The sequence below is a fragment of the Equus asinus genome, chromosome 5 (genome assembly GCF_041296235.1).
Source record: "Equus asinus isolate D_3611 breed Donkey chromosome 5, EquAss-T2T_v2, whole genome shotgun sequence".
NCBI classification, from domain to species: Eukaryota; Metazoa; Chordata; class Mammalia; order Perissodactyla; family Equidae; genus Equus; species Equus asinus.
Genome location: NC_091794.1, coordinates 52058187 through 52085442, shown reverse-complemented (window position 1 = coordinate 52085442; position 27256 = coordinate 52058187). Strand labels below are relative to the sequence as shown.

The 27256-nt window shown below is 59.1% G+C and overlaps 4 protein-coding genes across 4 annotated transcripts in view; all 4 read right to left on the bottom strand.

Moving 5' to 3' along the window:
• Positions 1–27256, bottom strand: part of WDR49 (WD repeat domain 49) — a 523215-nt gene that overhangs the window by 233552 nt on the left and 262407 nt on the right.
• LOC139045431 (ral guanine nucleotide dissociation stimulator-like) lies at positions 3980–7799 on the bottom strand. Its single transcript, XM_070511451.1, has 4 exons — positions 7282–7799; positions 6149–6342; positions 4549–4742; positions 3980–4281 (listed from the first exon to the last, which is right to left on the bottom strand). Exons 1-4 carry the CDS (start codon positions 7375–7377, stop codon positions 4118–4120), a joined length of 648 nt encoding a protein of 215 aa, XP_070367552.1. The 5' UTR covers positions 7378–7799; the 3' UTR covers positions 3980–4117.
• LOC139045430 (ral guanine nucleotide dissociation stimulator-like) lies at positions 16510–20329 on the bottom strand. The gene is made up of 4 exons (XM_070511450.1): positions 19812–20329; positions 18679–18872; positions 17079–17272; positions 16510–16811 (listed from the first exon to the last, which is right to left on the bottom strand). The coding sequence occupies exons 1-4, from the start codon at positions 19905–19907 to the stop codon at positions 16648–16650; spliced, it is 648 nt and encodes a 215-aa protein (XP_070367551.1). The 5' UTR covers positions 19908–20329; the 3' UTR covers positions 16510–16647.
• LOC139045429 (ral guanine nucleotide dissociation stimulator-like) lies at positions 22792–26611 on the bottom strand. Its single transcript, XM_070511449.1, has 4 exons — positions 26094–26611; positions 24961–25154; positions 23361–23554; positions 22792–23093 (listed from the first exon to the last, which is right to left on the bottom strand). The coding sequence occupies exons 1-4, from the start codon at positions 26187–26189 to the stop codon at positions 22930–22932; spliced, it is 648 nt and encodes a 215-aa protein (XP_070367550.1). The 5' UTR covers positions 26190–26611; the 3' UTR covers positions 22792–22929.

The following is a 27256-nucleotide window of genomic DNA, read 5'->3' as shown; positions in this document are numbered from 1 at the left end:
TTCCAGCCTGGACGGTCCACACCAGGCGGGACGCTTTGCTCTTCGCTCGGGATGGATTTTCAGCCTGGGGTCAGACAGAGGGGCCGCTTGCCATCAGAGGCCGCACCGCGGGCCCCAGGAGTGCCGGGGACTGGAGGTCGGACCGAATGCCCAAGCCCGCGGTGACTTGTGGCCAGAAGTGGGCATCATTGCCCAGGGCAGGGAAGAATTCTCGGGATTCCAAGTAGGATGTGAGGTGCAGAAGGATTAAACCTCTTGGTCTCCTAGGTCTTTGGTGCTGGCAGAGGAGTGACAGCCCTTCCCTGGATGAAGAGCATCAACCCTGGGGTGGCTGACCAACTGCCCATTCTAGACAGGAGAACACAGAGGCTTTTCGTGGGCTGGGAGGGATGAGGACGGGAGGACAGGCAGGGTGATCAGGGCGGTGCTGTGGAAATGGCAACAGAAGGTGCGGGTTCAGTGAAGGGCTGAGTCACTGGGCTAATGGGTCTCCCTTCTGGAAAGTTGGGCGGCCTGCTGAGGCCCGATGCCCTGACCTCGAGAGGCCACGTGGACGTGTTCCTCTGGACGGCAAAGGCAGAGGACCAGAAAGAACACTGTGAGCCCCATGTCCTTTTGGGCAAAAAGCATGCCTATCCATCAGGATGCTGCGTCCGACTGGGAGAAGGTGGGGAAGGATTGCCAGGCCACATGGACACGTGAGGATGGGAGTTCAAACAGGAAAATCTCTACAGAACGCAAAAGGACTCTTGAACGCCCGTGAGCTGATGGGCTAGAAATGTCTCTGCTCTGCTGCACCTCTGTGGACAGGGCCGTCTCCTCTGGCCAAGACGGGGGCTGGGCCCGCAGGGGAAGGTCGGGGGAAGAGATGGGGATTCAGATTCCTTGGGGAGCAGGGCTCCAGGCAGGAGCCCCGGGGCTGTCTCAGGGCCTTCGAAGACCTGGGGTCCTCAGTGCTGTCTTGGGGCCCTGGGGCTTGGGTCTCCCCAGCACCCGCACTCACCCTGAGCCGGCCCTGGCCTCGCTTGGCAGCGTGGGGCACCTTCCCTTCCTGCAGGGTGGTGGAGTCGAGGGCGTCGTTGCTCAGCTGCTGGCCCATCTCCTGAGTGACGCTCTGGAAAGACAGTGCCCGGCAGCCAGGCGGCAAGCCTCAGAGACCCGACTGGCTGTCTTGGCTGGCTCTCACACCTCTGTGACTCTCTCCACTCTGGACACACATACCCCGCCCCACGGTCCACACAGACCTCCAGCGAGGAGGGAAACACACGGCAGCCTGAGGGCCTGGAATGAGGAGGCAGCTTAGGGGTCCCCTTTCAGTCCCGCCAGCCCTGTCCTGGCTTGGGAACGTGACGGGAAAAGCAGGTTACTGCCAGCCCACCAACCTTCTGCGGCCAAGGGCAGATCCTGCCCACATGTCCCTCTGGCCCCCACACTCACGAGGAGACGGGATGAGGGCTGCCCTGGGAGGGCTCGGGGAGCTGGTCTGGCCTCGATTGGGCTGCTCTAGGCTTCCTCATGTTACCTGAGAGGACCTCCTGCCAAAGGTCCAGCGGTGGGGGGCGTGGGAGCTGAGCCAGCGTCCACAACGTCTCAAAAGGTTCTCCCTCCGGGCTTTCTGGGAACCAGAGCCCTGGTCAGGCGGGAGAAAGCAGGAGAACATGGTTCTCTATCAAGAGTCTCCAGCCAAGTGAGCTGGCTTTGCGCACGTGGCTGCCTAGTTGCGGGGGTTCCAAGTCTGTTGGGGTCTGTTGTCAAGGAAGTGACCTCATTTCCTGCAGTGCCCTTACCTGAGTGCCCCCCTCAGATACCACCCATGCAAACAGTCCTCTGGCCATGGCCTTGCTCACCCCCCTTCTCCATGCGACGTCGTACGCGTACCCAGGAACACCAACACACCCGTCTCACAGGCTCCCTAGAGGGTCTGGGTGCGGCCGAGGTCCCAGCTTTGAGACTGACGCAGAAACAAGTCCTCTTCCTTACCTCTTCTGGATCCTGCATAAGCCGTTGTGTCTCTCAGGGCCTGTCGGCCTCCTGTCTGCACACTGGGGAGGACTGGAGCGTGGACTTGCTAGACATGTCCTCTGGCGTGTGTCCTACCTTAGAGGACAATACCTCTCAAACTGGAGGCATGTGTCACCTGCAGGCAATGCCTCCCACCTCGTGTTTCTTCCTCTTGCCACTTGCCCTGTGTCTGCTTCTCTTCGGATCCCACCCTAGAGTCCATCCTTGCATCCAAGGTCAATGTGTGTGTGTGTGTGTGTGTGTGTGCATGCGCGTGTGTGCGTGTGTGTGTGTGTGTTTGTGTGCGTCCGCGTGTTGTGTGTTCAGGTTGTGGAGGCCAAGAAGAAAACAGCTCCCACAAAAGGGAGGGATTGGCAAGAGCTTCTCAAGATCTCATGGTTCCTAGTTTCAGAAGCCAAGCCTCCGCGTGGGGTCCCAGTCTTGCCCTAGAAGGTCAGAACACACACTTACCCACGGGACTCACCCTGTCGAGGGCCATTCCATACCCCTCTAGGGGCCTCAGTTTCCCAATGTTCCAGTGAGAGATTCAATTCAGGACTGCATAGGCCTGAGCTCAGCAGAAAAGTGGCCGCCACTGCCTCCACCGTGGGTGTGATGTGGGCAGGGCTACAATCAAGGGTGCCCCGGACCTGGGCTCCTCCTCAAACAAGAACTGACCAAATGCCCGTGTACACTGCCGAATACTCCCCCTCACCCCCATGCCATCTCCAGATCTGTAGGCACTTCCACCAACACAGCCTTCTCCAGAGGCCCCTGGGAATGCCTGTGTGCAGCCAGAGCCCCAGCCTTGAGGACGCAGAGCTGGCTTCCTCCCTGGCGCCGCCTTCTTCCTCATCTGGGATTCTGGGCAAGGCATTGAAGTGCTGGGGTCTTCTCCTTCTCCCGTCACTGGCCACCTGGGATCAGGACTTCCTGGTCTAGACCGCCTGCTGTAATCCCCTCCTCTTGAGTGTGGACTGACTTGAGCGATTCCACAGAGGACGGCAAAGCGATGCCGTGTCACTACTGAGATTTGGATGTGGTCAGTGGTCCCTGAGAACGCGCAAGGGGATAGGTGTGACTACTCACAGCCCACTCTGGGGCATCAGGTACCAGGAAGGAACAGCCCCAGGCTCCTTCCCGCACCACACCCTCACACACCCACACACCCACACCGCCCTCACACACACACACACACACACACACACTCACACACACACACAGACACACACCCGCGCCCCCGCACCGGAGCTCAATGAAGAGCTCTGCAAAGCTGGCCACCCCTTGTTCTGGGCAGTTGTTTCTTGGTAGAACGAGGGCATCGTTTCTTATGACTCATCTTTAAGTCATTCTTTTACCAAAGTAACATTAGTTATCTATCTCAAACGTTAAAACTTTGGGGAATATATTTTACTCCACGATACGCTTCTTGTAAACGCCAGTGTTTCATATGCGATGAGAATATTTTTAAAATTTGCCCATTTTGAAAACGTTACCGTGGCCCATCCAGGAAAGCGAAAGATTTGAAAGGGGTCTCCCTGGCCCCAACATTTCCCTCGCTGTTTCCAGCTCTGGTGTCACACCTCCAATGGGTCCCCATCCCCAGGAAGTGAAAAGAGGGAATAGCGGGGCATCCTCTTTGAGACAGAATCTTTGATCTCCGGGGGATTTTTCTTCTTAATGAAAACCGCTATCTCAATTTCAAACATCCGGAGTCGCTCACCTCAGACCAGACCCAGCCAGGCACAGGAGGCCACCTCTGGAAGGCTGGCACTTCCATGCAAACTCCGGAGGAGGGAAACGCACGGAGTCCGACAGAAGGAAACTCAGTGGCTACCGGGGACTTGCGGTGGGAGGAAGGGAGACTGACTGCTTCCCAGGGACAGGGTTTCTCTTGGACAAAAATGGGCGGGTACTAGATGCGGATGACGTTGGTGTGACATTGTGAGTCTGCTTCACGCCACTTCAGCGAACAATTGAAAAGAACCCAAGAACTAAACTTTATTGAACTGACGAGATAAAATACAGGGAAAGGTTAAGTAAAGAAAAGCCGAAAACAAAACTTTAAAACCCACGCCATGGCTAGGGGAAGGCGAGGATTCTCTGGGGCTGCAGCTCAGGAGCTGAGGGTAGTGGCTGGGATGCTGCAAGTGCTTGCTGAAGGTCTTGAGCCGGCTGTGGCTCGGAAGATGCCTGTGCGGCTCTGAGCTGGGCTGGGCACGAGAGGGAGAGATGGTGCCGGATCTTCAGGGGCTTCCGCATCTTTCGGTGGAGCTGCAGCTGGAGATGGAAGAAGAGAAAACGCCACCAACATGACTGCCCGCCCAAGTCATTCCAAAGAAAGGGACCCTCTGCCGCCAATCAAGCAGTCTCAGTCCAAGCACCACGCCCCCGAAAGTCTTCCCAGACTCGAGTCCCTGGCAAGAGTGATCTGAGCCCGCCGCCCCTTGCTCCCAGCCGAACCCCAGCCTCTGGACACTCTGCTCCGGGGGGCGCAGCGCCATCCCCTCTGCACACGCCCACGTCACACACCCGAGTCCTCCTCACCCTCAGTCTTGGCCTCAGTGTGCTCAGGGTGCTCCAGCTGGGAAAGAAGAACGCGGGCGCGGTGCTCCAGCTCCGAGCCGGGCATATTGAGACCAATGTAGGCCAAGAGCAGTTCCAGGCTGGGAACATCTGGGGGCTGGATAAAATCCTCAGGGTACCATCGGAGCCAGGCGCCCAGAATGAAGGAGATGGCCCTGAGGACGGACAGGTGGGCAGCAGAGTCAGAGAAGGGTCCTTTCCTTGCACGCTGGCCTCCCGGGCATCCCTGTGCGGGCCTGGGCTCCTGGGCCTCCCGCTCCTGGCTGTCCAGGGGCCAGTCCTACTTGGCGGCCACCTCCAATCTGGCAGTCTTGGCAGAGGTAGGCCAGGGCACCAAGGAGGGGCTAGGAAAACGCCTTTGGAAGGGGGAGCCCTGTGCCGTGGTGGCGTCACCTCTCCTAGGCCTCAGGGAAGCCTGACACACTGCTTGGAGCATCTCTCTGCCCACTGCCCACTGGAACGTCAGCTGCGTGAGGGCAGCGAGCGGTGCAGTCTCCTCTTTGCATTGCCCTCCCTGGCACACAGGAGGTGCTCCCAGAACATCTGACCAGTGAGGGAACAACGGACATTGTCTCCCGCCCATGCTTCCCAGGGCCCTCCTCTTGCCTCCAACTTTCCCTCCTGGGCCTACGTGCTGCCTGATTCGCCAGGTGTCCCATGAGGGTCATGCTCCCCTGCCCCGTATCTCGACCAGCGAGGGGCTTATGTGGCCCCGGAGCACTCCCTGAGCCCCCTGAGCAGGAGCTGAGCACCCGCTGGGGAGGTTCTAGCAGATGAGTGAGCGGGACGCTGCAGGCAACTGCCCTCCAAGTGTGGACGCTGGGCGCCCTCCTAGGGATTCCAAAGCCCACTCACTTTTTGAGTTGGTCTAGGGGTCCGCCGTCCTCATCGCCATAGGCAAGGACACAACCGTATCTAGAAGACACAGGAGGACGTCGCATGCACTGGACTGTGGATCAGGCCTGCGTGAGAAGCCTAGCGGCGCTGTCTGACTCCCAAGGAGAATGGAGCCCTGGAGGGCATGGCTGTCGCCTGCTCTGTGCACGGGATTCTGGTCAGTGCCTAGAAAACTTTCTGCACCTAGTGGGGCCCTCTGTGTGTGCGTGATGAAGGAAGGAGCTCCAACCGGCCCCTCCCTCCTGCTTGAGTGGGTCGGGGGCCTCGGCTCAGCCCAGGGATCGCTGCTCTGGCTTCACCCAGGTCAGAGACCTAGAAGAGCTCTCCCATCTCCTTTTCCAAAGGGAAGACAACAGCTCAGTGAAGGCCACGGGCACGCTGAGGGACGAGGCGGAGGCTTCGCCATAGGCAAGAGGAATATCCTCAATGAGCACAACCACAGCCCCTCCGCTCCAGTCGACCCTCCCAGAGGGTTAGGCTTCTCGAGAAGCCTTTGCAGGCAGCACCTGCTTGAGTCCCTACAATCTCCCCTGGAGGCTGATCCTCTCTTCAGCCCGCCTTGCAAGGAGCAAACCGAGGCTCGGGGAGGTGCCGTGACATCCCCAGCCTCACAGCTAGTAGGTGGCTGAATGCCCACAGTGCTGCGGAGGGGCACGGCACTCACCTTTGAAACAGCAGCTCCAGCACCTGTCGTGTGGTGGCAAAACCTCTATAAGTGCACAGGAAGCTGTGGACGTAGGCGGTGTCGCCCTCCAGGAAGGCGGGCACCAGGTGCTCCACTCGCTTCTGCCGCGTTCCAGCCTGGACGGTCCACACCAGGCGGGACGCTTTGCTCTTCGCTCGGGATGGATTTTCAGCCTGGGGTCAGACAGAGGGGCCGCTTGCCATCAGAGGCCGCACCGCGGGCCCCAGGAGTGCCGGGGACTGGAGGTCGGACCGAATGCCCAAGCCCGCGGTGACTTGTGGCCAGAAGTGGGCATCATTGCCCAGGGCAGGGAAGAATTCTCGGGATTCCAAGTAGGATGTGAGGTGCAGAAGGATTAAACCTCTTGGTCTCCTAGGTCTTTGGTGCTGGCAGAGGAGTGACAGCCCTTCCCTGGATGAAGAGCATCAACCCTGGGGTGGCTGACCAACTGCCCATTCTAGACAGGAGAACACAGAGGCTTTTCGTGGGCTGGGAGGGATGAGGACGGGAGGACAGGCAGGGTGATCAGGGCGGTGCTGTGGAAATGGCAACAGAAGGTGCGGGTTCAGTGAAGGGCTGAGTCACTGGGCTAATGGGTCTCCCTTCTGGAAAGTTGGGCGGCCTGCTGAGGCCCGATGCCCTGACCTCGAGAGGCCACGTGGACGTGTTCCTCTGGACGGCAAAGGCAGAGGACCAGAAAGAACACTGTGAGCCCCATGTCCTTTTGGGCAAAAAGCATGCCTATCCATCAGGATGCTGCGTCCGACTGGGAGAAGGTGGGGAAGGATTGCCAGGCCACATGGACACGTGAGGATGGGAGTTCAAACAGGAAAATCTCTACAGAACGCAAAAGGACTCTTGAACGCCCGTGAGCTGATGGGCTAGAAATGTCTCTGCTCTGCTGCACCTCTGTGGACAGGGCCGTCTCCTCTGGCCAAGACGGGGGCTGGGCCCGCAGGGGAAGGTCGGGGGAAGAGATGGGGATTCAGATTCCTTGGGGAGCAGGGCTCCAGGCAGGAGCCCCGGGGCTGTCTCAGGGCCTTCGAAGACCTGGGGTCCTCAGTGCTGTCTTGGGGCCCTGGGGCTTGGGTCTCCCCAGCACCCGCACTCACCCTGAGCCGGCCCTGGCCTCGCTTGGCAGCGTGGGGCACCTTCCCTTCCTGCAGGGTGGTGGAGTCGAGGGCGTCGTTGCTCAGCTGCTGGCCCATCTCCTGAGTGACGCTCTGGAAAGACAGTGCCCGGCAGCCAGGCGGCAAGCCTCAGAGACCCGACTGGCTGTCTTGGCTGGCTCTCACACCTCTGTGACTCTCTCCACTCTGGACACACATACCCCGCCCCACGGTCCACACAGACCTCCAGCGAGGAGGGAAACACACGGCAGCCTGAGGGCCTGGAATGAGGAGGCAGCTTAGGGGTCCCCTTTCAGTCCCGCCAGCCCTGTCCTGGCTTGGGAACGTGACGGGAAAAGCAGGTTACTGCCAGCCCACCAACCTTCTGCGGCCAAGGGCAGATCCTGCCCACATGTCCCTCTGGCCCCCACACTCACGAGGAGACGGGATGAGGGCTGCCCTGGGAGGGCTCGGGGAGCTGGTCTGGCCTCGATTGGGCTGCTCTAGGCTTCCTCATGTTACCTGAGAGGACCTCCTGCCAAAGGTCCAGCGGTGGGGGGCGTGGGAGCTGAGCCAGCGTCCACAACGTCTCAAAAGGTTCTCCCTCTGGGCTTTCTGGGAACCAGAGCCCTGGTCAGGCGGGAGAAAGCAGGAGAACATGGTTCTCTATCAAGAGTCTCCAGCCAAGTGAGCTGGCTTTGCGCACGTGGCTGCCTAGTTGCGGGGGTTCCAAGTCTGTTGGGGTCTGTTGTCAAGGAAGTGACCTCATTTCCTGCAGTGCCCTTACCTGAGTGCCCCCCTCAGATACCACCAATGCAAACAGTCCTCTGGCCATGGCCTTGCTCACCCCCCTTCTCCATGCGACGTCGTACGCGTACCCAGGAACACCAACACACCCGTCTCACAGGCTCCCTAGAGGGTCTGGGTGCGGCCGAGGTCCCAGCTTTGAGACTGACGCAGAAACAAGTCCTCTTCCTTACCTCTTCTGGATCCTGCATAAGCCGTTGTGTCTCTCAGGGCCTGTCGGCCTCCTGTCTGCACACTGGGGAGGACTGGAGCGTGGACTTGCTAGACATGTCCTCTGGCGTGTGTCCTACCTTAGACGACAATACCTCTCAAACTGGAGGCGTGTGTCACTTGCAGGCAATGCCTCCCACCTCGTGTTTCTTCCTCTTGCCACTTGCCCTGTGTCTGCTTCTCTTCGGATCCCACCCTAGAGTCCATCCTTGCATCCAAGGTCAATGTGTGTGTGTGTGTGTGTGTGTGCATGCGCGTGTGTGCCTGTGTGTGTGTGTTTGTGTGCGTCCGCGTGTTGTGTGTTCAGGTTGTGGAGGCCAAGAAGAAAACAGCTCCCACAAAAGGGAGGGATTGGCAAGAGCTTCTCAAGATCTCATGGTTCCTAGTTTCAGAAGCCAAGCCTCCGCGTGGGGTCCCAGTCTTGCCCTAGAAGGTCAGAACACACACTTACCCACGGGACTCACCCTGTCGAGGGCCATTCCATACCCCTCTAGGGGCCTCAGTTTCCCAATGTTCCAGTGAGAGATTCAATTCAGGACTGCATAGGCCTGAGCTCAGCAGAAAAGTGGCCGCCACTGCCTCCACCGTGGGTGTGATGTGGGCAGGGCTACAATCAAGGGTGCCCCGGACCTGGGCTCCTCCTCAAACAAGAACTGACCAAATGCCCGTGTACACTGCCGAATACTCCCCCTCACCCCCATGCCATCTCCAGATCTGTAGGCACTTCCACCAACACAGCCTTCTCCAGAGGCCCCTGGGAATGCCTGTGTGCAGCCAGAGCCCCAGCCTTGAGGACACAGAGCTGGCTTCCTCCCTGGCGCCGCCTTCTTCCTCATCTGGGATTCTGGGCAAGGCATTGAAGTGCTGGGGTCTTCTCCTTCTCCCGTCACTGGCCACCTGGGATCAGGACTTCCTGGTCTAGACCGCCTGCTGTAATCCCCTCCTCTTGAGTGTGGACTGACTTGAGCGATTCCACAGAGGACGGCAAAGCGATGCCGTGTCACTACTGAGATTTGGATGTGGTCAGTGGTCCCTGAGAACGCGCAAGGGGATAGGTGTGACTACTCACAGCCCACTCTGGGGCATCAGGTACCAGGAAGGAACAGCCCCAGGCTCCTTCCCGCACCACACCCTCACACACCCACACACCCACACCGCCCTCACACACACACACACACACTCACACACACACACTCACACACACACACGACCCCGCACCGGAGCTCAATGAAGAGCTCTGCAAAGCTGGCCACCCCTTGTTCTGGGCAGTTGTTTCTTGGTAGAACGAGGGCATCGTTTCTTATGACTCATCTTTAAGTCATTCTTTTACCAAAGTAACATTAGTTATCTATCTCAAACGTTAAAACTTTGGGGAATATATTTTACTCCACGATACGCTTCTTGTAAACGCCAGTGTTTCATACGCGATGAGAATATTTTTAAAATTTGCCCATTTTGAAAACGTTACCGTGGCCCATCCAGGAAAGCGAAAGATTTGAAAGGGGTCTCCCTGGCCCCGACATTTCCCTCGCTGTTTCCAGCTCTGGTGTCACACCTCCAATGGGTCCCCATCCCCAGGAAGTGAAAAGAGGGAATAGCGGGGCATCCTCTTTGAGACAGAATCTTTGATCTCCGGGGGATTTTTCTTCTTAATGAAAACCGCTATCTCAATTTCAAACATCCGGAGTCGCTCACCTCAGACCAGACCCAGCCAGGCACAGGAGGCCACCTCTGAAAGGCTGGCACTTCCATGCAAACTCCGGAGGAGGGAAACGCACGGAGTCCGACAGAAGGAAACTCAGTGGCTACCGGGGACTTGCGGTGGGAGGAAGGGAGACTGACTGCTTCCCAGGGACAGGGTTTCTCTTGGACAAAAATGGGCGGGTACTAGATGCGGATGACGTTGGTGTGACATTGTGAGTCTGCTTCACGCCACTTCAGCGAACAATTGAAAAGAACCCAAGAACTAAACTTTATTGAACTGACGAGATAAAATACAGGGAAAGGTTAAGTAAAGAAAAGCCGAAAACAAAACTTTAAAACCCACGCCATGGCTAGGGGAAGGCGAGGATTCTCTGGGGCTGCAGCTCAGGAGCTGAGGGTAGTGGCTGGGATGCTGCAAGTGCTTGCTGAAGGTCTTGAGCCGGCTGTGGCTAGGAAGATGCCTGTGCGGCTCTGAGCTGGGCTGGGCACGAGAGGGAGAGATGGTGCCGGATCTTCAGGGGCTTCCGCATCTTTCGGTGGAGCTGCAGCTGGAGATGGAAGAAGAGAAAACGCCACCAACATGACTGCCCGCCCAAGTCATTCCAAAGAAAGGGACCCTCTGCCGCCAATCAAGCAGTCTCAGTCCAAGCACCACGCCCCCGAAAGTCTTCCCAGACTCGAGTCCCTGGCAAGAGTGATCTGAGCCCGCCGCCCCTTGCTCCCAGCCGAACCCCAGCCTCTGGACACTCTGCTCCGGGGGGCGCAGCGCCATCCCCTCTGCACACGCCCACGTCACACACCCGAGTCCTCCTCACCCTCAGTCTTGGCCTCAGTGTGCTCAGGGTGCTCCAGCTGGGAAAGAAGAACGCGGGCGCGGTGCTCCAGCTCCGAGCCGGGCATATTGAGACCAATGTAGGCCAAGAGCAGTTCCAGGCTGGGAACATCTGGGGGCTGGATAAAATCCTCAGGGTACCATCGGAGCCAGGCGCCCAGAATGAAGGAGATGGCCCTGAGGACGGACAGGTGGGCAGCAGAGTCAGAGAAGGGTCCTTTCCTTGCACGCTGGCCTCCCGGGCATCCCTGTGCGGGCCTGGGCTCCTGGGCCTCCCGCTCCTGGCTGTCCAGGGGCCAGTCCTACTTGGCGGCCACCTCCAATCTGGCAGTCTTGGCAGAGGTAGGCCAGGGCACCAAGGAGGGGCTAGGAAAACGCCTTTGGAAGGGGGAGCCCTGTGCCGTGGTGGCGTCACCTCTCCTAGGCCTCAGGGAAGCCTGACACACTGCTTGGAGCATCTCTCTGCCCACTGCCCACTGGAACGTCAGCTGCGTGAGGGCAGCGAGCGGTGCAGTCTCCTCTTTGCATTGCCCTCCCTGGCACACAGGAGGTGCTCCCAGAACATCTGACCAGTGAGGGAACAACGGACATTGTCTCCCGCCCATGCTTCCCAGGGCCCTCCTCTTGCCTCCAACTTTCCCTCCTGGGCCTACGTGCTGCCTGATTCACCAGGTGTCCCATGAGGGTCATGCTCCCCTGCCCCGTATCTCGACCAGGGAGGGGCTTATGTGGCCCCGGAGCACTCCCTGAGCCCCCTGAGCAGGAGCTGAGCACCCGCTGGGGAGGTTCTAGCAGATGAGTGAGCGGGACGCTGCAGGCAACTGCCCTCCAAGTGTGGACGCTGGGCGCCCTCCTAGGGATTCCAAAGCCCACTCACTTTTTGAGTTGGTCTAGGGGTCCGCCGTCCTCATCGCCATAGGCAAGGACACAACCGTATCTAGAAGACACAGGAGGACGTCGCATGCACTGGACTGTGGATCAGGCCTGCGTGAGAAGCCTAGCGGCGCTGTCTGACTCCCAAGGAGAATGGAGCCCTGGAGGGCATGGCTGTCGCCTGCTCTGTGCACGGGATTCTGGTCAGTGCCTAGAAAACTTTCTGCACCTAGTGGGGCCCTCTGTGTGTGCGTGATGAAGGAAGGAGCTCCAACCGGCCCCTCCCTCCTGCTTGAGTGGGTCGGGGGCCTCGGCTCAGCCCAGGGATCGCTGCTCTGGCTTCACCCAGGTCAGAGACCTAGAAGAGCTCTCCCATCTCCTTTTCCAAAGGGAAGACAACAGCTCAGTGAAGGCCACGGGCACGCTGAGGGACGAGGCGGAGGCTTCGCCATAGGCAAGAGGAATATCCTCAATGAGCACAACCACAGCCCCTCCGCTCCAGTCGACCCTCCCAGAGGGTTAGGCTTCTCGAGAAGCCTTTGCAGGCAGCACCTGCTTGAGTGCCTACAATCTCCCCTGGAGGCTGATCCTCTCTTCAGCCCGCCTTGCAAGGAGCAAACCGAGGCTCGGGGAGGTGCCGTGACATCCCCAGCCTCACAGCTAGTAGGTGGCTGAATGCCCACAGTGCTGCGGAGGGGCACGGCACTCACCTTTGAAACAGCAGCTCCAGCACCTGTCGTGTGGTGGCAAAACCTCTATAAGTGCACAGGAAGCTGTGGACGTAGGCGGTGTCGCCCTCCAGGAAGGCGGGCACCAGGTGCTCCACTCGCTTCTGCCGCGTTCCAGCCTGGACGGTCCACACCAGGCGGGACGCTTTGCTCTTCGCTCGGGATGGATTTTCAGCCTGGGGTCAGACAGAGGGGCCGCTTGCCATCAGAGGCCGCACCGCGGGCCCCAGGAGTGCCGGGGACTGGAGGTCGGACCGAATGCCCAAGCCCGCGGTGACTTGTGGCCAGAAGTGGGCATCATTGCCCAGGGCAGGGAAGAATTCTCGGGATTCCAAGTAGGATGTGAGGTGCAGAAGGATTAAACCTCTTGGTCTCCTAGGTCTTTGGTGCTGGCAGAGGAGTGACAGCCCTTCCCTGGATGAAGAGCATCAACCCTGGGGTGGCTGACCAACTGCCCATTCTAGACAGGAGAACACAGAGGCTTTTCGTGGGCTGGGAGGGATGAGGACGGGAGGACAGGCAGGGTGATCAGGGCGGTGCTGTGGAAATGGCAACAGAAGGTGCGGGTTCAGTGAAGGGCTGAGTCACTGGGCTAATGGGTCTCCCTCCTGGAAAGTTGGGCGGCCTGCTGAGGCCCGATGCCCTGACCTCGAGAGGCCACGTGGACGTGTTCCTCTGGACGGCAAAGGCAGAGGACCAGAAAGAACACTGTGAGCCCCATGTCCTTTTGGGCAAAAAGCATGCCTATCCATCAGGATGCTGCGTCCGACTGGGAGAAGGTGGGGAAGGATTGCCAGGCCACATGGACACGTGAGGATGGGAGTTCAAACAGGAAAATCTCTACAGAACGCAAAAGGACTCTTGAACGCCCGTGAGCTGATGGGCTAGAAATGTCTCTGCTCTGCTGCACCTCTGTGGACAGGGCCGTCTCCTCTGGCCAAGACGGGGGCTGGGCCCGCAGGGGAAGGTCGGGGGAAGAGATGGGGATTCAGATTCCTTGGGGAGCAGGGCTCCAGGCAGGAGCCCCGGGGCTGTCTCAGGGCCTTCGAAGACCTGGGGTCCTCAGTGCTGTCTTGGGGCCCTGGGGCTTGGGTCTCCCCAGCACCCGCACTCACCCTGAGCCGGCCCTGGCCTCGCTTGGCAGCGTGGGGCACCTTCCCTTCCTGCAGGGTGGTGGAGTCGAGGGCGTCGTTGCTCAGCTGCTGGCCCATCTCCTGAGTGACGCTCTGGAAAGACAGTGCCCGGCAGCCAGGCGGCAAGCCTCAGAGACCCGACTGGCTGTCTTGGCTGGCTCTCACACCTCTGTGACTCTCTCCACTCTGGACACACATACCCCGCCCCACGGTCCACACAGACCTCCAGCGAGGAGGGAAACACACGGCAGCCTGAGGGCCTGGAATGAGGAGGCAGCTTAGGGGTCCCCTTTCAGTCCCGCCAGCCCTGTCCTGGCTTGGGAACGTGATGGGAAAAGCAGGTTACTGCCAGCCCACCAACCTTCTGCGGCCAAGGGCAGATCCTGCCCACATGTCCCTCTGGCCCCCACACTCACGAGGAGACGGGATGAGGGCTGCCCTGGGAGGGCTCGGGGAGCTGGTCTGGCCTCGATTGGGCTGCTCTAGGCTTCCTCATGTTACCTGAGAGGACCTCCTGCCAAAGGTCCAGCGGTGGGGGGCGTGGGAGCTGAGCCAGCGTCCACAACGTCTCAAAAGGTTCTCCCTCCGGGCTTTCTGGGAACCAGAGCCCTGGTCAGGCGGGAGAAAGCAGGAGAACATGGTTCTCTATCAAGAGTCTCCAGCCAAGTGAGCTGGCTTTGCGCACGTGGCTGCCTAGTTGCGGGGGTTCCAAGTCTGTTGGGGTCTGTTGTCAAGGAAGTGACCTCATTTCCTGCAGTGCCCTTACCTGAGTGCCCCCCTCAGATACCACCCATGCAAACAGTCCTCTGGCCATGGCCTTGCTCACCCCCCTTCTCCATGCGACGTCGTACGCGTACCCAGGAACACCAACACACCCGTCTCACAGGCTCCCTAGAGGGTCTGGGTGCGGCCGAGGTCCCAGCTTTGAGACTGACGCAGAAACAAGTCCTCTTCCTTACCTCTTCTGGATCCTGCATAAGCCGTTGTGTCTCTCAGGGCCTGTCGGCCTCCTGTCTGCACACTGGGGAGGACTGGAGCGTGGACTTGCTAGACATGTCCTCTGGCGTGTGTCCTACCTTAGAGGACAATACCTCTCAAACTGGAGGCGTGTGTCACCTGCAGGCAATGCCTCCCACCTCGTGTTTCTTCCTCTTGCCACTTGCCCTGTGTCTGCTTCTCTTCGGATCCCACCCTAGAGTCCATCCTTGCATCCAAGGTCAATGTGTGTGTGTGTGTGTGTTCATGCGCGTGTGTGCGTGTGTGTGTGTTTGTGTGCGTCCGCGCGTTGTGTGCTCAGGTTGTGGAGGCCAAGAAGAAAACAGCTCCCACAAAAGGGAGGGATTGGCAAGAGCTTCTCAAGATCTCATGGTTCCTAGTTTCAGAAGCCAAGCCTCCGCGTGGGGTCCCAGTCTTGCCCTAGAAGGTCAGAACACACACTTACCCACGGGACTCACCCTGTCGAGGGCCATTCCATACCCCTCTAGGGGCCTCAGTTTCCCAATGTTCCAGTGAGAGATTCAATTCAGGACTGCATAGGCCTGAGCTCAGCAGAAAAGTGGCCGCCACTGCCTCCACCGTGGGTGTGATGTGGGCAGGGCTACAATCAAGGGTGCCCCGGACCTGGGCTCCTCCTCAAACAAGAACTGACCAAATGCCCGTGTACACTGCCGAATACTCCCCCTCACCCCCATGCCATCTCCAGATCTGTAGGCACTTCCACCAACACAGCCTTCTCCAGAGGCCCCTGGGAATGCCTGTGTGCAGCCAGAGCCCCAGCCTTGAGGACGCAGAGCTGGCTTCCTCCCTGGCGCCGCCTTCTTCCTCATCTGGGATTCTGGGCAAGGCATTGAAGTGCTGGGGTCTTCTCCTTCTCCCGTCACTGGCCACCTGGGATCAGGACTTCCTGGTCTAGACCTCCTGCTGTAATCCCCTCCTCTTGAGTGTGGACTGACTTGAGCGATTCCACAGAGGACGGCAAAGCGATGCCGTGTCACTACTGAGATTTGGATGTGGTCAGTGGTCCCTGAGAACGCGCAAGGGGATAGGTGTGACTACTCACAGCCCACTCTGGGGCATCAGGTACCAGGAAGGAACAGCCCCAGGCTCCTTCCCGCACCACACCCTCACACACCCACACACCCACACCGCCCTCACACACACACACACACACACTCACACACACACACACACACACACACACACGCCCCCGCACCGGAGCTCAATGAAGAGCTCTGCAAAGCTGGCCACCCCTTGTTCTGGGCAGTTGTTTCTTGGTAGAACGAGGGCATCGTTTCTTATGACTCATCTTTAAGTCATTCTTTTACCAAATTAACATTAGTTATCTATCTCAAACGTTAAAACTTTGGGGAATATATTTTACTCCACGATACGCTTCTTGTAAACGCCAGTGTTTCATACGCGATGAGAATATTTTTAAAATTTGCCCATTTTGAAAACGTTACCGTGGCCCATCCAGGAAAGCGAAAGATTTGAAAGGGGTCTCCCTGGCCCCGACATTTCCCTCGCTGTTTCCAGCTCTGGTGTCACACCTCCAATGGGTCCCCATCCCCAGGAAGTGAAAAGAGGGAATAGCGGGGCATCCTCTTTGAGACAGAATCTTTGATCTCCGGGGGATTTTTCTTCTTAATGAAAACCGCTATCTCAATTTCAAACATCCGGAGTCGCTCACCTCAGACCAGACCCAGCCAGGCACAGGAGGCCACCTCTGGAAGGCTGGCACTTCCATGCAAACTCCGGAGGAGGGAAACGCACGGAGTCCGACAGAAGGAAACTCAGTGGCTACCGGGGACTTGCGGTGGGAGGAAGGGAGACTGACTGCTTCCCAGGGACAGGGTTTCTCTTGGACAAAAATGGGCGGGTACTAGATGCGGATGACGTTGGTGTGACATTGTGAGTCTGCTTCACGCCACTTCAGCGAACAATTGAAAAGAACCCAAGAACTAAACTTTATTGAACTGACGAGATAAAATACAGGGAAAGGTTAAGTAAAGAAAAGCCGAAAACAAAACTTTAAAACCCACGCCATGGCTAGGGGAAGGCGAGGATTCTCTGGGGCTGCAGCTCAGGAGCTGAGGGTAGTGGCTGGGATGCTGCAAGTGCTTGCTGAAGGTCTTGAGCCGGCTGTGGCTCGGAAGATGCCTGTGCGGCTCTGAGCTGGGCTGGGCACGAGAGGGAGAGATGGTGCCGGATCTTCAGGGGCTTCCGCATCTTTCGGTGGAGCTGCAGCTGGAGATGGAAGAAGAGAAAACGCCACCAACATGACTGCCCGCCCAAGTCATTCCAAAGAAAGGGACCCTCTGCCGCCAATCAAGCAGTCTCAGTCCAAGCACCACGCCCCCGAAAGTCTTCCCAGACTCGAGTCCCTGGCAAGAGTGATCTGAGCCCGCCGCCCCTTGCTCCCAGCCGAACCCCAGCCTCTGGACACTCTGCTCCGGGGGGCGCAGCGCCATCCCCTCTGCACACGCCCACGTCACACACCCGAGTCCTCCTCACCCTCAGTCTTGGCCTCAGTGTGCTCAGGGTGCTCCAGCTGGGAAAGAAGAACGCGGGCGCGGTGCTCCAGCTCCGAGCCGGGCATATTGAGACCAATGTAGGCCAAGAGCAGTTCCAGGCTGGGAACATCTGGGGGCTGGATAAAATCCTCAGGGTACCATCGGAGCCAGGCGCCCAGAATGAAGGAGATGGCCCTGAGGACGGACAGGTGGGCAGCAGAGTCAGAGAAGGGTCCTTTCCTTGCACGCTGGCCTCCCGGGCATCCCTGTGCGGGCCTGGGCTCCTGGGCCTCCCGCTCCTGGCTGTCCAGGGGCCAGTCCTACTTGGCGGCCACCTCCAATCTGGCAGTCTTGGCAGAGGTAGGCCAGGGCACCAAGGAGGGGCTAGGAAAACGCCTTTGGAAGGGGGAGCCCTGTGCCGTGGTGGCGTCACCTCTCCTAGGCCTCAGGGAAGCCTGACACACTGCTTGGAGCATCTCTCTGCCCACTGCCCACTGGAACGTCAGCTGCGTGAGGGCAGCGAGCGGTGCAGTCTCCTCTTTGCATTGCCCTCCCTGGCACACAGGAGGTGCTCCCAGAACATCTGACCAGTGAGGGAACAACGGACATTGTCTCCCGCCCATGCTTCCCAGGGCCCTCCTCTTGCCTCCAACTTTCCCTCCTGGGCCTACGTGCTGCCTGATTCGCCAGGTGTCCCATGAGGGTCATGCTCCCCTGCCCCGTATCTCGACCAGGGAGGGGCTTATGTGGCCCCGGAGCACTCCCTGAGCCCCCTGAGCAGGAGCTGAGCACCCGCTGGGGAGGTTCTAGCAGATGAGTGAGCGGGACGCTGCAGGCAACTGCCCTCCAAGTGTGGACGCTGGGCGCCCTCCTAGGGATTCCAAAGCCCACTCACTTTTTGAGTTGGTCTAAGGGTCCGCCGTCCTCATCGCCATAGGCAAGGACACAACCGTATCTAGAAGACACAGGAGGACGTCGCATGCACTGGACTGTGGATCAGGCCTGCGTGAGAAGCCTAGCGGCGCTGTCTGACTCCCAAGGAGAATGGAGCCCTGGAGGGCATGGCTGTCGCCTGCTCTGTGCACGGGATTCTGGTCAGTGCCTAGAAAACTTTCTGCACCTAGTGGGGCCCTCTGTGTGTGCGTGATGAAGGAAGGAGCTCCAACCGGCCCCTCCCTCCTGCTTGAGTGGGTCGGGGGCCTCGGCTCAGCCCAGGGATCGCTGCTCTGGCTTCACCCAGGTCAGAGACCTAGAAGAGCTCTCCCATCTCCTTTTCCAAAGGGAAGACAACAGCTCAGTGAAGGCCACGGGCACGCTGAGGGACGAGGCGGAGGCTTCGCCATAGGCAAGAGGAATATCCTCAATGAGCACAACCACAGCCCCTCCGCTCCAGTCGACCCTCCCAGAGGGTTAGGCTTCTCGAGAAGCCTTTGCAGGCAGCACCTGCTTGAGTCCCTACAATCTCCCCTGGAGGCTGATCCTCTCTTCAGCCCGCCTTGCAAGGAGCAAACCGAGGCTCGGGGAGGTGCCGTGACATCCCCAGCCTCACAGCTAGTAGGTGGCTGAATGCCCACAGTGCTGCGGAGGGGCACGGCACTCACCTTTGAAACAGCAGCTCCAGCACCTGTCGTGTGGTGGCAAAACCTCTATAAGTGCACAGGAAGCTGTGGACGTAGGCGGTGTCGCCCTCCAGGAAGGCGGGCACCAGGTGCTCCACTCGCTTCTGCCGCGTTCCAGCCTGGACGGTCCACACCAGGCGGGACGCTTTGCTCTTCGCTCGGGATGGATTTTCAGCCTGGGGTCAGACAGAGGGGCCGCTTGCCATCAGAGGCCGCACCGCGGGCCCCAGGAGTGCCGGGGACTGGAGGTCGGACCGAATGCCCAAGCCCGCGGTGACTTGTGGCCAGAAGTGGGCATCATTGCCCAGGGCAGGGAAGAATTCTCGGGATTCCAAGTAGGATGTGAGGTGCAGAAGGATTAAACCTCTTGGTCTCCTAGGTCTTTGGTGCTGGCAGAGGAGTGACAGCCCTTCCCTGGATGAAGAGCATCAACCCTGGGGTGGCTGACCAACTGCCCATTCTAGACAGGAGAACACAGAGGCTTTTCGTGGGCTGGGAGGGATGAGGACGGGAGGACAGGCAGGGTGATCAGGGCGGTGCTGTGGAAATGGCAACAGAAGGTGCGGGTTCAGTGAAGGGCTGAGTCACTGGGCTAATGGGTCTCCCTTCTGGAAAGTTGGGCGGCCTGCTGAGGCCCGATGCCCTGACCTCGAGAGGCCACGTGGACGTGTTCCTCTGGACGGCAAAGGCAGAGGACCAGAAAGAACACTGTGAGCCCCATGTCCTTTTGGGCAAAAAGCATGCCTATCCATCAGGATGCTGCGTCCGACTGGGAGAAGGTGGGGAAGGATTGCCAGGCCACATGGACACGTGAGGATGGGAGTTCAAACAGGAAAATCTCTACAGAACGCAAAAGGACTCTTGAACGCCCGTGAGCTGATGGGCTAGAAATGTCTCTGCTCTGCTGCACCTCTGTGGACAGGGCCGTCTCCTCTGGCCAAGACGGGGGCTGGGCCCGCAGGGGAAGGTCGGGGGAAGAGATGGGGATTCAGATTCCTTGGGGAGCAGGGCTCCAGGCAGGAGCCCCGGGGCTGTCTCAGGGCCTTCGAAGACCTGGGGTCCTCAGTGCTGTCTTGGGGCCCTGGGGCTTGGGTCTCCCCAGCACCCGCACTCACCCTGAGCCGGCCCTGGCCTCGCTTGGCAGCGTGGGGCACCTTCCCTTCCTGCAGGGTGGTGGAGTCGAGGGCGTCGTTGCTCAGCTGCTGGCCCATCTCCTGAGTGACGCTCTGGAAAGACAGTGCCCGGCAGCCAGGCGGCAAGCCTCAGAGACCCGACTGGCTGTCTTGGCTGGCTCTCACACCTCTGTGACTCTCTCCACTCTGGACACACATACCCCGCCCCACGGTCCACACAGACCTCCAGCGAGGAGGGAAACACACGGCAGCCTGAGGGCCTGGAATGAGGAGGCAGCTTAGGGGTCCCCTTTCAGTCCCGCCAGCCCTGTCCTGGCTTGGGAACGTGACGGGAAAAGCAGGTTACTGCCAGCCCACCAACCTTCTGCGGCCAAGGGCAGATCCTGCCCACATGTCCCTCTGGCCCCCACACTCACGAGGAGACGGGATGAGGGCTGCCCTGGGAGGGCTCGGGGAGCTGGTCTGGCCTCGATTGGGCTGCTCTAGGCTTCCTCATGTTACCTGAGAGGACCTCCTGCCAAAGGTCCAGCGGTGGGGGGCGTGGGAGCTGAGCCAGCGTCCACAACGTCTCAAAAGGTTCTCCCTCCGGGCTTTCTGGGAACCAGAGCCCTGGTCAGGCGGGAGAAAGCAGGAGAACATGGTTCTCTATCAAGAGTCTCCAGCCAAGTGAGCTGGCTTTGCGCACGTGGCTGCCTAGTTGCGGGGGTTCCAAGTCTGTTGGGGTCTGTTGTCAAGGAAGTGACCTCATTTCCTGCAGTGCCCTTACCTGAGTGCCCCCCTCAGATACCACCCATGCAAACAGTCCTCTGGCCATGGCCTTGCTCACCCCCCTTCTCCATGCGACGTCGTACGCGTACCCAGGAACACCAACACACCCGTCTCACAGGCTCCCTAGAGGGTCTGGGTGCGGCCGAGGTCCCAGCTTTGAGACTGACGCAGAAACAAGTCCTCTTCCTTACCTCTTCTGGATCCTGCATAAGCCGTTGTGTCTCTCAGGGCCTGTCGGCCTCCTGTCTGCACACTGGGGAGGACTGGAGCGTGGACTTGCTAGACATGTCCTCTGGCGTGTGTCCTACCTTAGAGGACAATACCTCTCAAACTGGAGGCATGTGTCACCTGCAGGCAATGCCTCCCACCTCGTGTTTCTTCCTCTTGCCACTTGCCCTGTGTCTGCTTCTCTTCGGATCCCACCCTAGAGTCCATCCTTGCATCCAAGGTCAATGTGTGTGTGTGTGTGTGTGTGTGTGCATGCGCGTGTGTGCGTGTGTGTGTGTGTTTGTGTGCGTCCGCGTGTTGTGTGTTCAGGTTGTGGAGGCCAAGAAGAAAACAGCTCCCACAAAAGGGAGGGATTGGCAAGAGCTTCTCAAGATCTCATGGTTCCTAGTTTCAGAAGCCAAGCCTCCGCGTGGGGTCCCAGTCTTGCCCTAGAAGGTCAGAACACACACTTACCCACGGGACTCACCCTGTCGAGGGCCATTCCATACCCCTCTAGGGGCCTCAGTTTCCCAATGTTCCAGTGAGAGATTCAATTCAGGACTGCATAGGCCTGAGCTCAGCAGAAAAGTGGCCGCCACTGCCTCCACCGTGGGTGTGATGTGGGCAGGGCTACAATCAAGGGTGCCCCGGACCTGGGCTCCTCCTCAAACAAGAACTGACCAAATGCCCGTGTACACTGCCGAATACTCCCCCTCACCCCCATGCCATCTCCAGATCTGTAGGCACTTCCACCAACACAGCCTTCTCCAGAGGCCCCTGGGAATGCCTGTGTGCAGCCAGAGCCCCAGCCTTGAGGACACAGAGCTGGCTTCCTCCCTGGCGCCGCCTTCTTCCTCATCTGGGATTCTGGGCAAGGCATTGAAGTGCTGGGGTCTTCTCCTTCTCCCGTCACTGGCCACCTGGGATCAGGACTTCCTGGTCTAGACCGCCTGCTGTAATCCCCTCCTCTTGAGTGTGGACTGACTTGAGCGATTCCACAGAGGACGGCAAAGCGATGCCGTGTCACTACTGAGATTTGGATGTGGTCAGTGGTCCCTGAGAACGCGCAAGGGGATAGGTGTGACTACTCACAGCCCACTCTGGGGCATCAGGTACCAGGAAGGAACAGCCCCAGGCTCCTTCCCGCACCACACCCTCACACACCCACACACCCACACCGCCCTCACACACACACACACACACACACACACACACTCACACACACACACACACACACACACACACGCCCCCGCACCGGAGCTCAATGAAGAGCTCTGCAAAGCTGACCACCCCTTGTTCTGGGCAGTTGTTTCTTGGTAGAACGAGGGCATCGTTTCTTATGACTCATCTTTAAGTCATTCTTTTACCAAAGTAACATTAGTTATCTATCTCAAACGTTAAAACTTTGGGGAATATATTTTACTCCACGATACGCTTCTTGTAAACGCCAGTGTTTCATATGCGATGAGAATATTTTTAAAATTTGCCCATTTTGAAAACGTTACCGTGGCCCATCCAGGAAAGCGAAAGATTTGAAAGGGGTCTCCCTGGCCCCGACATTTCCCTCGCTGTTTCCAGCTCTGGTGTCACACCTCCAATGGGTCCCCATCCCCAGGAAGTGAAAAGAGGGAATAGCGGGGCATCCTCTTTGAGACAGAATCTTTGATCTCCGGGGGATTTTTCTTCTTAATGAAAACCGCTATTTCAATTTCAAACATCCGGAGTCGCTCACCTCAGACCAGACCCAGCCAGGCACAGGAGGCCACCTCTGGAAGGCTGGCACTTCCATGCAAACTCCGGAGGAGGGAAACGCACGGAGTCCGACAGAAGGAAACTCAGTGGCTACCGGGGACTTGCGGTGGGAGGAAGGGAGACTGACTGCTTCCCAGGGACAGGGTTTCTCTTGGACAAAAATGGGCGGGTACTAGATGCGGATGACGTTGGTGTGACATTGTGAGTCTGCTTCACGCCACTTCAGCGAACAATTGAAAAGAACCCAAGAACTAAACTTTATTGAACTGACGAGATAAAATACAGGGAAAGGTTAAGTAAAGAAAAGCCGAAAACAAAACTTTAAAACCCACGCCATGGCTAGGGGAAGGCGAGGATTCTCTGGGGCTGCAGCTCAGGAGCTGAGGGTAGTGGCTGGGATGCTGCAAGTGCTTGCTGAAGGTCTTGAGCCGGCTGTGGCTCGGAAGATGCCTGTGCGGCTCTGAGCTGGGCTGGGCACGAGAGGGAGAGATGGTGCCGGATCTTCAGGGGCTTCCGCATCTTTCGGTGGAGCTGCAGCTGGAGATGGAAGAAGAGAAAACGCCACCAACATGACTGCCCGCCCAAGTCATTCCAAAGAAAGGGACCCTCTGCCGCCAATCAAGCAGTCTCAGTCCAAGCACCACGCCCCCGAAAGTCTTCCCAGACTCGAGTCCCTGGCAAGAGTGATCTGAGCCCGCCGCCCCTTGCTCCCAGCCGAACCCCAGCCTCTGGACACTCTGCTCCGGGGGGCGCAGCGCCATCCCCTCTGCACACGCCCACGTCACACACCCGAGTCCTCCTCACCCTCAGTCTTGGCCTCAGTGTGCTCAGGGTGCTCCAGCTGGGAAAGAAGAACGCGGGCGCGGTGCTCCAGCTCCGAGCCGGGCATATTGAGACCAATGTAGGCCAAGAGCAGTTCCAGGCTGGGAACATCTGGGGGCTGGATAAAATCCTCAGGGTACCATCGGAGCCAGGCGCCCAGAATGAAGGAGATGGCCCTGAGGACGGACAGGTGGGCAGCAGAGTCAGAGAAGGGTCCTTTCCTTGCACGCTGGCCTCCCGGGCATCCCTGTGCGGGCCTGGGCTCCTGGGCCTCCCGCTCCTGGCTGTCCAGGGGCCAGTCCTACTTGGCGGCCACCTCCAATCTGGCAGTCTTGGCAGAGGTAGGCCAGGGCACCAAGGAGGGGCTAGGAAAACGCCTTTGGAAGGGGGAGCCCTGTGCCGTGGTGGCGTCACCTCTCCTAGGCCTCAGGGAAGCCTGACACACTGCTTGGAGCATCTCTCTGCCCACTGCCCACTGGAACGTCAGCTGCGTGAGGGCAGCGAGCGGTGCAGTCTCCTCTTTGCATTGCCCTCCCTGGCACACAGGAGGTGCTCCCAGAACATCTGACCAGTGAGGGAACAACGGACATTGTCTCCCGCCCATGCTTCCCAGGGCCCTCCTCTTGCCTCCAACTTTCCCTCCTGGGCCTACGTGCTGCCTGATTCACCAGGTGTCCCATGAGGGTCATGCTCCCCTGCCCCGTATCTCGACCAGCGAGGGGCTTATGTGGCCCCGGAGCACTCCCTGAGCCCCCTGAGCAGGAGCTGAGCACCCGCTGGGGAGGTTCTAGCAGATGAGTGAGCGGGACGCTGCAGGCAACTGCCCTCCAAGTGTGGACGCTGGGCGCCCTCCTAGGGATTCCAAAGCCCACTCACTTTTTGAGTTGGTCTAAGGGTCCGCCGTCCTCATCGCCATAGGCAAGGACACAACCGTATCTAGAAGACACAGGAGGACGTCGCATGCACTGGACTGTGGATCAGGCCTGCGTGAGAAGCCTAGCGGCGCTGTCTGACTCCCAAGGAGAATGGAGCCCTGGAGGGCATGGCTGTCGCCTGCTCTGTGCACGGGATTCTGGTCAGTGCCTAGAAAACTTTCTGCACCTAGTGGGGCCCTCTGTGTGTGCGTGATGAAGGAAGGAGCTCCAACCGGCCCCTCCCTCCTGCTTGAGTGGGTCGGGGGCCTCGGCTCAGCCCAGGGATCGCTGCTCTGGCTTCACCCAGGTCAGAGACCTAGAAGAGCTCTCCCATCTCCTTTTCCAAAGGGAAGACAACAGCTCAGTGAAGGCCACGGGCACGCTGAGGGACGAGGCGGAGGCTTCGCCATAGGCAAGAGGAATATCCTCAATGAGCACAACCACAGCCCCTCCGCTCCAGTCGACCCTCCCAGAGGGTTAGGCTTCTCGAGAAGCCTTTGCAGGCAGCACCTGCTTGAGTCCCTACAATCTCCCCTGGAGGCTGATCCTCTCTTCAGCCCGCCTTGCAAGGAGCAAACCGAGGCTCGGGGAGGTGCCGTGACATCCCCAGCCTCACAGCTAGTAGGTGGCTGAATGCCCACAGTGCTGCGGAGGGGCACGGCACTCACCTTTGAAACAGCAGCTCCAGCACCTGTCGTGTGGTGGCAAAACCTCTATAAGTGCACAGGAAGCTGTGGACGTAGGCGGTGTCGCCCTCCAGGAAGGCGGGCACCAGGTGCTCCACTCGCTTCTGCCGCGTTCCAGCCTGGACGGTCCACACCAGGCGGGACGCTTTGCTCTTCGCTCGGGATGGATTTTCAGCCTGGGGTCAGACAGAGGGGCCGCTTGCCATCAGAGGCCGCACCGCGGGCCCCAGGAGTGCCGGGGACTGGAGGTCGGACCGAATGCCCAAGCCCGCGGTGACTTGTGGCCAGAAGTGGGCATCATTGCCCAGGGCAGGGAAGAATTCTCGGGATTCCAAGTAGGATGTGAGGTGCAGAAGGATTAAACCTCTTGGTCTCCTAGGTCTTTGGTGCTGGCAGAGGAGTGACAGCCCTTCCCTGGATGAAGAGCATCAACCCTGGGGTGGCTGACCAACTGCCCATTCTAGACAGGAGAACACAGAGGCTTTTCGTGGGCTGGGAGGGATGAGGACGGGAGGACAGGCAGGGTGATCAGGGCGGTGCTGTGGAAATGGCAACAGAAGGTGCGGGTTCAGTGAAGGGCTGAGTCACTGGGCTAATGGGTCTCCCTTCTGGAAAGTTGGGCGGCCTGCTGAGGCCCGATGCCCTGACCTCGAGAGGCCACGTGGACGTGTTCCTCTGGACGGCAAAGGCAGAGGACCAGAAAGAACACTGTGAGCCCCATGTCCTTTTGGGCAAAAAGCATGCCTATCCATCAGGATGCTGCGTCCGACTGGGAGAAGGTGGGGAAGGATTGCCAGGCCACATGGACACGTGAGGATGGGAGTTCAAACAGGAAAATCTCTACAGAACGCAAAAGGACTCTTGAACGCCCGTGAGCTGATGGGCTAGAAATGTCTCTGCTCTGCTGCACCTCTGTGGACAGGGCCGTCTCCTCTGGCCAAGACGGGGGCTGGGCCCGCAGGGGAAGGTCGGGGGAAGAGATGGGGATTCAGATTCCTTGGGGAGCAGGGCTCCAGGCAGGAGCCCCGGGGCTGTCTCAGGGCCTTCGAAGACCTGGGGTCCTCAGTGCTGTCTTGGGGCCCTGGGGCTTGGGTCTCCCCAGCACCCGCACTCACCCTGAGCCGGCCCTGGCCTCGCTTGGCAGCGTGGGGCACCTTCCCTTCCTGCAGGGTGGTGGAGTCGAGGGCGTCGTTGCTCAGCTGCTGGCCCATCTCCTGAGTGACGCTCTGGAAAGACAGTGCCCGGCAGCCAGGCGGCAAGCCTCAGAGACCCGACTGGCTGTCTTGGCTGGCTCTCACACCTCTGTGACTCTCTCCACTCTGGACACACATACCCCGCCCCACGGTCCACACAGACCTCCAGCGAGGAGGGAAACACACGGCAGCCTGAGGGCCTGGAATGAGGAGGCAGCTTAGGGGTCCCCTTTCAGTCCCGCCAGCCCTGTCCTGGCTTGGGAACGTGACGGGAAAAGCAGGTTACTGCCAGCCCACCAACCTTCTGCGGCCAAGGGCAGATCCTGCCCACATGTCCCTCTGGCCCCCACACTCACGAGGAGACGGGATGAGGGCTGCCCTGGGAGGGCTCGGGGAGCTGGTCTGGCCTCGATTGGGCTGCTCTAGGCTTCCTCATGTTACCTGAGAGGACCTCCTGCCAAAGGTCCAGCGGTGGGGGGCGTGGGAGCTGAGCCAGCGTCCACAACGTCTCAAAAGGTTCTCCCTCCGGGCTTTCTGGGAACCAGAGCCCTGGTCAGGCGGGAGAAAGCAGGAGAACATGGTTCTCTATCAAGAGTCTCCAGCCAAGTGAGCTGGCTTTGCGCACGTGGCTGCCTAGTTGCGGGGGTTCCAAGTCTGTTGGGGTCTGTTGTCAAGGAAGTGACCTCATTTCCTGCAGTGCCCTTACCTGAGTGCCCCCCTCAGATACCACCCATGCAAACAGTCCTCTGGCCATGGCCTTGCTCACCCCCCTTCTCCATGCGACGTCGTACGCGTACCCAGGAACACCAACACACCCGTCTCACAGGCTCCCTAGAGGGTCTGGGTGCAGCCGAGGTCCCAGCTTTGAGACTGACGCAGAAACAAGTCCTCTTCCTTACCTCTTCTGGATCCTGCATAAGCCGTTGTGTCTCTCAGGGCCTGTCGGCCTCCTGTCTGCACACTGGGGAGGACTGGAGCGTGGACTTGCTAGACATGTCCTCTGGCGTGTGTCCTACCTTAGAGGACAATACCTCTCAAACTGGAGGCATGTGTCACCTGCAGGCAATGCCTCCCACCTCGTGTTT